Source organism: Podarcis liolepis, assembly GCF_965112155.1.
Source record: "Podarcis liolepis genome assembly, chromosome: Z".
Lineage (NCBI taxonomy): Eukaryota > Metazoa > Chordata > Lepidosauria > Squamata > Lacertidae > Podarcis > Podarcis liolepis.
The window spans coordinates 38,386,075-38,399,393 of NC_139570.1; the positions used below are offsets into that span (position 1 = coordinate 38,386,075).

Here is a 13,319-nt window from a genome sequence, read left to right on the forward strand (position 1 = left end):
GCCGGACGGGAGAGAGAGCGAGAGAATTCCCGCGAGTGCGATGTGCGTCATCGGCCGCCGCCGCCGGACACGTGACGCGGCGCCGCGGCTGCGCTCGGTCGCGCCGGGCGGCCCTCGGGCGGGTAGAAATGACGCGGCGACGCGGCTCGCGCGCTGATTGGCGGGCCGCGGCTTCATATTGGTGGGGGAGGGGGGAGGAGTTGGTGGCGGCGGCAGAAGAAGAGAGCGGCAGCATCAGCGGCGGCGCCGGCGGTGCGCGCTGCCCCGCCCCCCGCTCCCCATCCTCCTGCCCGAGGCGTGCGCGAGGCGGCGGCGCGTGGCATCGGGGTCTCCCTCCGGCCTGCGCCTCTTCCTCCCCTCCTCCTCCTCCCTCTTTCCCCTTTCCCCCCTCCTCTCCGCTCCCTGCCAGGCCAAGGCCATGACCGACTTCAAGCTGGGCATCGTGCGGCTCGGCCGGGTGGCCGGCAAGGTAAGCGTGGGGCCCCGTAGGGCGGGGCGGAGTGGGAGAAGTAGGATTTGCGCGTCTGTATGCGGTGTGCGTGTGTTTCCGTGCCCGCGCGTGTTCTGTGTTGGGAGACCCGCGCCCCTTCCTCTATCACATTACCGCCCCCTCGCGCGTCTGACCTGCTCCGTTACGTCACATAGGACCCCTCTGTGACGTCACTGGGTTCATTGGGGTTCTATGAGCCCATTATTAGTATTATTAAAGATAGAAGGATACGGGAGGCTGGTTTTAGTTTAGAGGTCCCTTTTCTCTTTTTTACTATCTTTGCATCTATCCCTGTAGAGGGGTAATGAGCTGTTCTGTGGAGCACTTCCCGCTGGTGGACCTCAAATGGGGAGATTTCTTTCTTTTTATATCCTTCGCATTCAGGCTATAAAGGGGCCCATAGCTCACTGGCAGAGCACATGGAGGTGGCACCTGCAGTTTCAAAGGGTTACATAGCAAGTGTTCTGAGAGGTTTCTTTCTGCTTTGGAGTGTGCCTACTGGTTAGACTAGGTGATGCTGACAGATTTATAGTCTGACCTGATCCTAAGTAGCTTCCTATTTTCTTGTGCAGATTTGATACATATTTATCGATACATATTTGTTGTAACTTTCCTTTGTTGTTGTGCTTTTCTGTTTTTGTTTTTTGGAATAAGCATGGACCACAAAGGATGTGTACCAATACTTGGTGCAATGTCTTGCTTTACAGGTTGTTTGGCTTAAGTTTTGTATGTTAATCTGTTATAGCAAAAACTGAAACACAAAACTGCCCATTAAAGGCTAACTGATTTGTGTGGTATAATCTATATTGGGCCAAAGCTGCCCCTCTCAGTTGCAGATTTTGGTCTCTGAGCAAGAACTTGCATTTTACAGTTCTTTCTTCCTCTCCTGTCCTACTTCCAAAGGCAAGAGAAAGGCAATACACCCCTTTCTGGCATTTGGACTTCCCAGAAGGCTTGTGGACACAATGGTAGGTAGAGATCCCAGAATGCTCAAGGCTAACCCTGGAGCAGCTTTCCCCTGGTTTAGACAAGTGTGTGAAGTATGCCCAGTCAGATTAATGACTTATTTAAGGTGTAAAACTTCTCTTTTCAGTCTAAGATGTGCCCTGGAATAGCTTAAATTGTTGTTTTGCTGAAATGAATGAAGAGTGCCTTGCTAGGTATTGGAAAAGTATCCGCAATATAAAGTATTTAATTACCCTTCCTTTTTTATTCTAGACAAAGTACACACTGATTGACGAGCAAGACATTCCACTTGTGGAGAGTTACTCTTTTGAGGTAAGAACCATGTTATCTACCTTATTTCCACATTCCAAGTGTTGAACTCAAACTCCCATCAGGTCCAGTCAGCATATTCAATGGCTGAAGAGCATTGGGAGGACCACATGTCAGCTATTATTCCTCTTGATCAGGGATGGGGGAACCTGTGGCTCTCCATATGAACCCTGACCTGACATGGCCAGTAATTAGGGTAGATCAAAAACAGGCAGGTTGACTGTCTAATGAACCTGCTTTAATCTAACTCCTGGAAGCCGGTGGTCTCATATAATGACTATCTGAATAAGTTGGCAGAGAGAGAAGAGGAGGCATTTTCCCTTGAAACAGCATGTGGGTCATAAAAGGACTCAGCCCGATCCAGACATCTGGATTTGGGAAAGGACTTGTATGAAAAGTACCAAGTTCTCCAAAGACTCAAACTGTTCTCTGAAGTAGGATAACCAGGCAAGTTGTCCTTCACTTGCAGAATTAGGAGTTGCTTTACTTTAGAATGAATTTTCTTTTATATAGGCTTCATGTATTTTTAGATTGGATTTTGCAGAGCTTAATAAAAAATGTATTGCTCTTGGAAAAGGGGCCGATTTGAAATACACTGACATTACACTTTCACCCATTCATTTACCTGATATCAACAGGTTCTGCACAAGCTTTTGAGGTGTCTGGGGAAAAATTAGAGACTCGACATGGTTTATATATATCCTCAGGCTCACTGAACAAGAAGGCTCTGATCTTATATAGAGTGTCTGTTAACTCACCACAGAGTGACTCAAGCACAGAAACTGGGTTCCTGGGGCAGAGCATGCATCTCATCTGACATGTCCATTATTGACCCACTTTCTCTCGTCTGATATAGACCTGACTGATTTTGAACTTTAGAGGCTCTACTCAGAGTACCTCTGCCTTCAGATGTTTGTTGACTGGGAACAGAGTCCCTTGTCTGGTAGCACCCTTTTTCTGAAACATTTTCCCTAGTCATAATTTGCATAGCACCATCATTTAGTATCTTTTATGTGACAAGAGAGAACTTTTATTAACCCAAGTGTTTAATATTTTGCCATTTATTTGTTTTTTAACATTTCTGTTACTTGGGTTGCAGTTTTCTGTTTTAATGACTGTTACGTTTCTGTCCATTAATAGTTGTACTTACATTTTACTGTGTTTTGTATTTGAAGCTGCTATGATGATTAGATGAGCATACAAATATTTTAAACAAAATGTATGAATAGATGTGTTCTCTGTCTTTGGCCAGGCTCGAATGGAGGTCGACGCAGATGGAAATGGTGCTAGAATATTTGCCTTTGCGTTTGACAAAAACCGAGGAAGAGGCTTTGGACGCCTGCTGCACGAGTTACTGTGGTAGGTATCATTATGCAGGGGATAACATAACTGCAGGTTTCCAGACTGCTGAGGCATGTGTATGCATAGTCTTTGGAGATAGGCACTATAATGGCAACTCTCACGTGTCAGGGTAAGCCATAAGCCGTGGTTTGCTGTGCATGAGCAGATAGCGTCTGTCTTACCTCTCCCCATTCATGGTGGGAAGAAAGAAACCACAATCCCTGGCTTAGCATTGTGTCCAAACCAGGTGTTGTGGTTTGCTTTTCTCCTGACAACCCACAGTGTGTAGCCAATGTTTGTTTTTACGATACGATATCTTTATTGTCATTGTCCCATGCAGAACAATGAAATTGAAAAACTACAAAAAACTACATAAAACTACATAAAACATTCAAAAACACCTAAAAACTCTGAAACCCCATTTTAAAATACACTATACTATAGAGACCCCTTATGCTGCGTTTAGAACCAGAATTGCATTTGCGTAGAAACTGTTTCTCAGGCAGCTAGTCCTGGCCTTTATAACCCTATACCTTCTTCCAGAAGGCAGAAGCTGAAAGAGATCATTTCCAGGGTGCGTACTATCCTGCGCTATCTCTGCCGCTTTCTTATGGCACCTGGCAGCATAGATTTGATCCAAGGTGGGAAGAATGCACCCAATTATTTTCTCTGCAGTCTTTACAACCCTGGATAGCATTGTTTTTTCCCTGGCCATGCAGCTCCCAAACCACACACACAGACCATAAGTTAACACGCTCTCCACAGTGCAATGGTAGCTTTCTGATTGTGATTTGCTTGTGATCTGATTGTGATTTTAGCTTTCTGATTGTGATTTGTTGGAGGTGAAACAAACCATAGTCCCTACTTTGGACACATCTTCTAAACCCAAGGGATCATGGTTTGTTTTCTTCTAGTAGGAGCAGAGGGGAGACAAATACATTCACAGTAAACCATTAGCTAAGGTATACTGTGATGTACAAACTGAGCCACCATGTAAAAGGAAAGTGGGCTGTGTTGTGTGTTAAAGTATCTTTACCCCCTCCCTTTTTCTCTCTATAATTTGAACATACAAAACTGCCATGTATTTAGATCTAGGTTGATCCATCTAGCTCTGTGCTGTCTATGCTGACTGACTGACTGACTGACTGACAGCAGCAGCAGCAGCTTTCCTGGGTTTCAGGCAGGGGACATTCCTGGTCCTACTTGGAAATCCTGGAGATTGAACATGGGACCTTCTGCATGCAAAATGCTCCAACCCATCCAAGTGCCACAGGGTTACCCACAACTTGAAGCCAGGGTTCCAATATCGAGAGGCTCTACTGCTGAGCTACAATCCTGTCCCTTTAACAGCTTGGTTGACTTAAAAGAAAAAAGAATTTGCTGCTACCTAGAAGATGCCAGGTGTATTTCTAAGGCATTTCCCCTGATCACCACCCAATTTACAGTGGTACCTTGGGTTACAGACGCTTCAGGTTACAGACTCCGCTAACCCAGAAATAGTACCTTGGGTTAAGAACGTTGCTTCAGGATGAGAACAGAAATCATGCAGCAGCGGCGCGGTGGCAGCAGGAGGCCCCATTAGCTAAAGTGGTGCTTCAGGTTAAGAACAGTTTCAGGTTAAGAAAGGACCTTTGGAATGAATTAAGTTCTTAACCCAAGGTACCACTGTATCTCTAATTGCAGGGATGCCTGCAGAAGGTCATCAGCAGAAGATCTTAAGAACTGGACAGGGGGGTGGGTGTCCTTTATGCCTTGGGTCCTAAGCCGTGTAAGGTTTTAAATTTTCAGACCCAGCACCTTGAAGTCAAAGTAAGCTTGTTAAGCTCTTTTAAGATGTGTTGTCTCCAATGACCTGCTCTGGTTAGAACCCTGGTAGCAGCTCTTTGAGTGTGTTGGAGTTTCCATACTGCCTTTCAAGGGCATCCCATGATGTATTATAGGAGTCCAAGCAACAAGAAGCATCTGAATGCTTCCTTTCAGGAATTGCAGGTGGCTCGTCTTCTCTTTCAGGGAGAGGCATAGGGGGGGCATCGCCCCTGGCTTTCAAGTCGTGCATCTGAATGCAGTGACAGTGGACAATCGTCTAGACAACCTGCGATTGGTTCCATGGGGATGGAGGCCCAAAGCCGAAGAAATCTCAAGTAAACAAAGGTAAATTCTCAATAACAATGTCACAGGCAAGAGGTACAAAAGGGGCTGGAAGTCAAACAACCCCAGAACTTGTTTTTTGGCATAGCCCCTTGATGATTTTTTTTATGTGTGTTTCTTTGCATCTGAAGAAACTGTGGTGCTAAGTTCTCTCTGACCTGGCCATAGAGGGGAGGATATGTCTTCCATCCTAGGTTATTTATTCTACTCACACAGCAACAATTCTCAAGAATTCCCCTGAACGAGGAATCAGTTGTTAAACTACTATGGTAATTGTATGCCTGCTAGCGAAAACGGGGGCCTTATAACAACTTTCAGCACCCTTAACAAGCTAAAGTTTCCATAATTCTTTAGGGGAGGACATATCTGTTTAAGGCTGTATCAGAGTACTTTAAAGGTATGTTGTGATTGTGGCTACTGTCAACTCTCTGCTTTGAGAGGGTTGGAGTTTTAACATGTTGCAACGGTGCAGCACAAGCTTGCTGCGGAAATATTTAATTTGCTGTTTTTTCTTGAAGGGAACAAAGCTTATACTGGCTGGCGATCCAGCAGCTTCCCACAGACCCCATAGAGGAACAGTTTCCGGTGCTGAATGTGACACGCTATTATAACGCTAATGGGGATGTTGTGGAAGAAGAGGAGAGTTCGTGCACATACTATGAATGTCACTACCCTCCCTGCACAGTGATTGAGAAACAGGTGCGTTCAAAACCAGAAGCAAGTCATGGATAAGACCGTCCTTGTTCTAGGCTGGCTGCTGCAAGTTCACCCTCTTCAGTGTGGTTGCTTCTTTTTAAAAAATCAAAAGTCCTTAGGCACAGCTAGTGTGTTCTTTGTACCCCCTGCAAGGAATTTCACTGCACCGTTTTTAGCCTAAATAGTTATCCTGGCCAGCGGCTTCCAAGCTTCAGACACGTCTCTCTCTCAAAGGTGTTCTGTGAAGTACAACTGACTTTGTGCTACCATTCTATTTGGATAACTTCACCCTACCTCTCGGTGTGGAAAAGTCAGTGTTGCCCATAGGCCAAACCCCTCTTTTCCTAGCCCACTTTTTCTTAGGACAGGGTCATGGGGAAACAAGATCAGAATGAACAGCTCTGGTTTTAAACCTCACTGAAGTAACTTTGTTGTATAGAAGGATGGATAGAAGTCACCCGAAAAGATAACCTGTACAAAGGGAATCTGTTCCTTTGATGACAGTTTGGGATGCTTTTGTGGAGGAAAATATGTAAATAGGTCTGTGAATATAGAAGGGTCTCCAACTCAGCAGGAGAGCATCGGTTTTGAGTCCTAGGTTCAGTCTCTTGCTAGAGCTGTGAAAGATCCCTGCTCGAAACTTTGGAGCACTTCTTCTGTGCAACATAGGTGGTACACTGAACTGGGCCATACTAGTCTGATTTGGTGTCAGGTAGTACTCTATGTTCCAAAGCCATAGTTATAAACTCAGGGGTGGGGAACTGCAGCTCAAAACTCCCTCAGCCCCAGCCAGCCTGGCCAGTGCAGGAGGTGGGGGTGGCGGGTGGCACAGTTCCCTATCCTTGTTGTAGACCATGAGGAAAAGAAATTGAGAGTGCAGTCCTGTACATGTTTACTCATTCCCATTGAATTCAGAATGTCTAAGATTGTGTGGGGGTGGAGAAAAAGAAGATGATACTCATAATGAGACCTTCAGGTTCATAAACAAGAGAAGTGCACCAGTGGGGGCTGGATAATATTTTATCCACAATGAAAACCAAGGCAGCATTTTGTAGGGTTCCCAGGCTGTTCTACCCAGATCCTGACCAGGCCCGCTTTAGTTCCTACAAAGATTGCCCTGGGACTGGCCACCTTAGGACCCTTTTGGTTGGCTTGCTTTTGTGGGGGATGGTTTTCTTTCTCTAGGGGCCTTGAAAAGGGATACTGATTTTTGTCCCGTACTCCTCTCTCCAGTTACGTGAATTTAACATCTGTGGGCGGTGCCAGGTCGCACGGTACTGCGGCTCGCAGTGCCAGCAGAAAGACTGGCCGGCCCACAAGAAGCACTGTCGGGAGAAGAAGCGAGTCTTCCAGCAAGAGCTTGGACCAGAACGATGACCAGCTGGCTGAGGCCTTAGCCCCACAGGGCACCTTCCCAGAAGGTTAAGGAGGAGGTGCCCACTTTGCACGAACTGCTCACTTGAAGCCAGAGGCACTGACAAAAAGGAGAGAGAGAGAGGAGAAATCTTTTTTTTTATATTTGGAAAGACAAACCAATCCCTGTGATGCTTGAGGAAAGGGACTGACTTTTCCCTTCCAGTGTTAAAAAAAGAAAACGTCTGAAGCAAAAAAAAAAAAAAGACTACTGGGGAAGCTCTCCTGCTTGGAAGCTTTCTGTTATTTATATGTTAATATGTTTGTAAAGTTGTGTACAGAGTTTTTGGTTTTTTTGTGTTAGAAGTTCTCTTGCATAGGACTCATTTACTGTAATGTTCAAGTGAGAACACATTGTTGGTTGAAATAACTCCAGTAGCAAAAAGAGAAACAAAAAAAAAAGCTTTTCCTCCCCCTGTGGCTAGAAGGCCTGGGGAGCTAGCTCAGAACATCAGCAGTTAAATCTGAACAACTCTGCATGGAAAGTTGTGTTTTCAAGTAAAGGATTGGAATGGATTGGCTGCCTTTTTTGCTCTTTTAAACACTTGAGCAGCTGTGAATGATTGTCCACCACTATCAACATCATGTTGCTGGTCTGTCCCCCCCACTCCACCCCATGAGTGATACTTTCCTCTGAAGATTGCAAAAGCCACTGAGCTGCTTAGCTGCTTCCTATCACTGTTCTTCCCATCTGTTTGTAGAGGCAACCATGCCCCCCCCCCCTCCTGGTTGTCATAGTTCCTAATGATATTTCCACCACTCCACAAGGAACCATGGGCAGTAAGGTAAAGGTGCAAGCAGGCTTCCATGAGCAGAGGTTTGGGATTGGTGACTGCTGACCCCGTTTCTCATTGAAAGGCGTACAGTCATGGGAAAGTCTATATTGGTCCTCCCCTGCCCTTTTGTCCTGCTGTAATCTTTTAAGATGAACAAGGAATAGTTTCTTATTGCAGCATCTATGTGCCAAACCATGACTCTGCCGTACTCTTGCAGACCTACTTGGTGGCTGCACCTCCACATCTCTCCTCTGTCCCCCCCACCCCCACCCCGAGTTTAGGGATAGGGAATCTGCCCTTCCAGATGTAGTTGGACTCATCAGCTTCAATCAGCATAGTTGGGGATGGTGGGAGTTGTAGCCCAACAATGTTTGGAAGGCAACAGATTCCTCATTCCTGCCTCTGGAGACCTAAACCTTTTAAAAGTAGTGTTAAGACTTTTTTTTAAGGCAAACTTGCTTTGAGTAGTCTAAGTAGGTAGAATAATAAGCTGTGTATTCTCTGAGACAGTCCAGTGGTCCAGTGAAGGGATGCCACTACATTTCCCAAAGCAAGGTATTTTAAAGTTACAAAAACTAAGTGACTCTGCACGTATCTATGTGGGGAACTCCATGAGACACTTGACTTAAAACCAGGTGTCTGTGTGACAGGTTCTATTTATGCCCATACCAATATATGGCTCAGAATTGGGGGTGGGTGGAAGAATGTAATTGTTTACCACCATCAGCAGTAAGTGGAAACAGACCTGATATTTGACCCTTAGTGCAAGGTGGACTTGATTTCTTGTGTGCAAACATAGAAGACCCTGTCCATGCAAATCATGGGGAGAGCATGGTTCCTGTTGAGACTGCCTCCACCCAGCCACAATGAGCCCATGTGTTTCTGTTTGCTATCTGGATCCAAGGCAGGTAAGTCCAGGTAGGCCAGTTTCTAAGTCCAGAGTAGGAACCTATCCTTTTCATCTATCTATAGTGTAGGGATCAGTAACTGAAAAACCTGTCACCAATTCAGTCTCCATGAACAGTACCTTGTGGCCCTCCTAGCAGCAACCTGGATGTTAGACATGTGGATGCAGTGACAACTAGGAGGGTTTTTGGCATTTCACTGTGGGCTGGGGTGGTGGTGGCATAGACGTGTGACCCACCAATAAAAGTACAGTGGTACCTCGGGTTAAGTACTTAATTCGTTCCGTAGGTCCGTACTTAACCTGAAACTGTTCTTAACCTGAAGCACCACTTTAGCTAATGGGGCCTCCTGCTGCCGCTGTGCCGCCGGAGCACAATTTCTGTTCTCATCCTGAAGCAAAGTTCTTAACCCGAGGTACTATTTCTGGGTTAGCCGAGTCTGTAACCTGAAGCGTCTGTAATCTGAGGTACCACTGTAGTTGGTAGGCAGGTCTGTACTGCAACCTTAGCAGAGTGGTTTGTAGGCAGCTTTCCATGATGATGCATCTTCTAGCCGTTGTGGACTAGAGCTTAAATCAACTGAGCCCTGCCAGCTGGGGCTGATGGGTGTTGTAGTCCAAAGCAGCTGGAGGGCATGAGATTAAGAGCATAGGAAGAGACTGCTGGATCTGGTCAGTGACCCATCTACTCCAGCATCCTGTTCTCACAGTGGCCAACCTGATGCAAGTGCGACTCAAATACAAAAGCACTCTACCCACCTTTGGGTTCCACTAGCTGGTATTCAGAAGCCTTCCCGCCTTTGACAGCAGGCAGAGCATAGAGGCATTGTGGCTAGTAGCCATCAATATCCGCCTCTGTGAATTTGTCTCTAATCACATTAAATTGGTGGCCATCACTGCCTTCTGCGGAATCAGTGATGTGGAACGCTAGTTTAGGCACTCCTGACAGTGGCCAATATTTCTCTGCCCTGAAGCGCCCCCAATTTGAGCCTATTTTTCAAGACTTATCAGTCAAAGGAAATCATTGCTTCTTTGGTATACTTGAATCTGGCCAGTTATTTCTGTGTTTTGCGTGTAGCTATACTGAACAAGGGAAATGCGTCGCTTTTCTCTTCCACCCTTTACCAAAGGGATACTTGAGTGGCTAACAGAAGAGCAGGATAAGCAGAGAAAAGAACAGCTACAGCTATCAAAACTCAAAATACGAACAAGAGAGTTCTGAAGTCAATACCTTTTTGTTTTCAGTGCATCCTCCCATACAACTGTATTTAGTATATAAACATCATTGTCTCTTCCATCTCATTTTAAAATTGTTCCACATAGGCTTTGTGCCTTCCTCGCAGGTGCCTTCATATCTACGCTTCCAAGCAGCAGTTGTTTGCTCCACCTCATATGTACATAAGCCAATCTTTATTGATTGACCAACTTATGGTTGTTTGTTGAATTTTGTGTTAAAGAGACTGAAAAGAGGCCTGTGTTAAGGGTGTGGCATTTCTGCATTTGTGAACTGGTGTATTTAATGCAACCTTTGCCAACCTGGGAGTTATAGTCCAAAATGTACTAAGAGGGTGCCAGGTTTGCAAAAGCTGATTGGTCTTTACCTGTGCTCCTTGTATAACATGTGCATCACCTTCTTTCTGCCCCATGCCTGTTGTGGGTCGGTAGGGAATGGGCTTCTCCTTTTGCATGTGTATTTTAAAGCACCTACAACCACCACCGCTACAAATCTGCTAAGCACTCACACTTGCCTTGTTTAGTTTGAACAGTTCTGCTGCCTGAATTCTTCCCATCCAAAAAATGTCCCCATGGAACTGTTTCCTCACACAATAGATTTAGGAAGTTTTTTGTATGCATGTTCTAGTTACGTGTGAAAGCAGCTCCACCCTGAAACATGGTTTTTATGGTTTTGGTTCATAGGATTGCTCTCCCCATGCCCCTACAGCTCCTCTAAATTTTTAGGATTTGTGGCCAGTGTGGTGTAGTGGTTAGAGTGTTGGGCTAGGACCTGGGAGATCAGGGTTGAAATCCCCACAGTGGATGTCACAGTCACTGCCTCTCAGCTAATCTACCTCACAGGGTGGTTGTGTGGGGATTAAAGGAAGAAAAGGAAAGCCATGTAATGCCACTCTTCGCTCCTTGGAGAAAAGGTGGGATATAAATGCAATACAGTTATAGAAGCCATAAGTAAGCCACTGTGAGCAATTCAGGTGAACACAGTAAGTACGGTACCATATGGAAATTAATATGTGGATTTGCTCATGCAAAGCAGGCATTGTCCTGATCCACTTTTGATCTGATTTGATCACACAAAACAATGTGAATATTTACCTATTCACCATATTTACACAATGCCAGTGTGGTTAGAGTGTCAGACTAAACTCGGACTAGGGTTCGAATCCCCACTCAGTCATAAAGCTCACTCTGGGGTCACAGTCACTGCCTCTCAGCCTAATTTATCTCACAGGGTTGCTGCATGGGGATTAAATGAGGAAGGGGAGAGCCATGTACACCACCTTGAGCTCCTTGGAGAAAGAGGGGGAAGTATAAATGCAATCAATCAAATTAAATTGTCTGCGACATTATTTGAAATTAATGGGGAGTGGAAGACTCCTGAAACATTTCACGGATGGGCTGAAGAAGCCGAGACACTGAAACTGTCCAAAATAAACAAGACCCATTGAAACAGGTGGGAGATGTGGCTCTAAAACGTCATCACATTGATTTCCACAAAAATGGAAAAATGAACCCCCCCCCCCCGCTATAACTTAGGGAAAACCATCTTAATGATAAAACTTACAGTATGAGAGAAACACAATAGATAATAATAAAACAAATTTATTGAGAGGTTGCATTTGTGTTTTACATTTTTTGAATGCTAATCCTCTAATCTATTCACCATACTTTAGAGTTTGGGTTATGTTTGTTTTTTTTTTTTTTTGCTTTGCTGTCCTTTTCTCCTACATAATGTCATTTATTTCCCTCCTTTTCCACATCGGCCACCCGGGGATCGTCAAAATGAAGGCGTTGGCTCGGTGTTGCATCTGGTGGCCTAACATGGACAATGCCATCACTTTGGGGGTTGCCTTCTGTCAAGCATGCCAAGAGTCGAGACCTGCACCTCCGGCAACTAAGGGCAACACCTGGGAGATGCCCAAGGCACCATGGTCGAGGGTGCACATCGATCTTGCCAGCCCCTTTCCTGGCCGGACTTTTATGGTAGTGGTGGATGCTTATTCCAAATGGCTGGCAGTGGCCCTGATGCCCTCCACCACTACCGAAGCCGTCATCCAGGTGCTGCGGGGCCTCTTTGCAACTCATGGGTGTCCTGATGTCCTTGTCTCGGACAACGGACCTCAGTTCCCGTTAGGCACCTTTGAAAGGTCGCTCTTGGGGCTGGGCATCCACCATGCCCTCATGGCAGCATTTCACCCGGCCAGCAATGGGCAGACAGAGAGAATGGTGTGCTCAGCAAAAGAGGCACTGGTGCGCCTAGAACAGAGGGACTGGCACGAGCGGGTCACTGAATACCTGCTTGTGCAGCACATCACCCTTCATGTAGCCACAGGGCGGAGCCCAACTGAACTGCTCATGGGCTTCCGGTCTCCGCTTGACCAGCTGCACCTGGACTTTGGTATGGCCGAGCCCTCGGGCTGTACTAACATGCCACGGTCCTTTATTTTGGGGAATCAGTTGTTTGCCTGGAACTTTGTGGGGGATATTCCTTGGGTGCCGGCCACGGTAGTGGGAGTCACGGGGCCCTGTTCGTACCAGGTGGCACTCCAGAACGGACACCTGTGGTGCCGGGACATAGACCAGCTAAGGCACAGGGTTGGGGATTTGGACATTACCACTGTGCCCCCAACTGTGGCTCCAGCTCCGGAGCGGTTGCTAATGGAAGGTGAGGCTCCACCTACATCTTCCTCACAAACTGAGGGCATAGAGCCGAGCCAAGCCATTTTGGTGGGTCTGCCTGGCTCTCCAGAGATTCGTACCACCGCCGTGCCTGACCGTCCACCGAGTCCGCTTGTGGCAGTTCCTTCAACAGCAGCAGAGCCAGGGAACTCGGGCTCAATGCCACATTTGGTTGCACCACAGTCACAGCCAGAATCGGGCGGCCACCCTTACTCTGGTACTGGCCCTTGGTGGTCCAACAGGGTTTCCAAGCGTCCAGCTTATTTAAAAGACTATGTTCACCAGACCAACTGCACATGTAAAGCTATATGATGAATAGGGTCAATTAATATGCTTATGTGCCTTAAACCAATAAGGGTATTGC

The 13,319-nt window shown here is 46.3% G+C and overlaps 1 protein-coding gene across 1 annotated transcript; it reads left to right on the forward strand.

The window, feature by feature from the left end:
• The first annotated feature begins 69 nt into the window (after positions 1 to 69).
• On the forward strand, positions 70 to 7,879 carry ZMYND19 (zinc finger MYND-type containing 19). The gene is made up of 6 exons (XM_083486077.1): positions 70 to 469; positions 1,709 to 1,768; positions 3,018 to 3,124; positions 5,117 to 5,257; positions 5,773 to 5,953; positions 7,184 to 7,879. The coding sequence occupies exons 1-6, from the start codon at positions 419 to 421 to the stop codon at positions 7,325 to 7,327; spliced, it is 684 nt and encodes a 227-aa protein (XP_083342203.1). The 5' UTR covers positions 70 to 418; the 3' UTR covers positions 7,328 to 7,879.
• Positions 7,880 to 13,319: the final 5,440 nt, after the last annotated feature.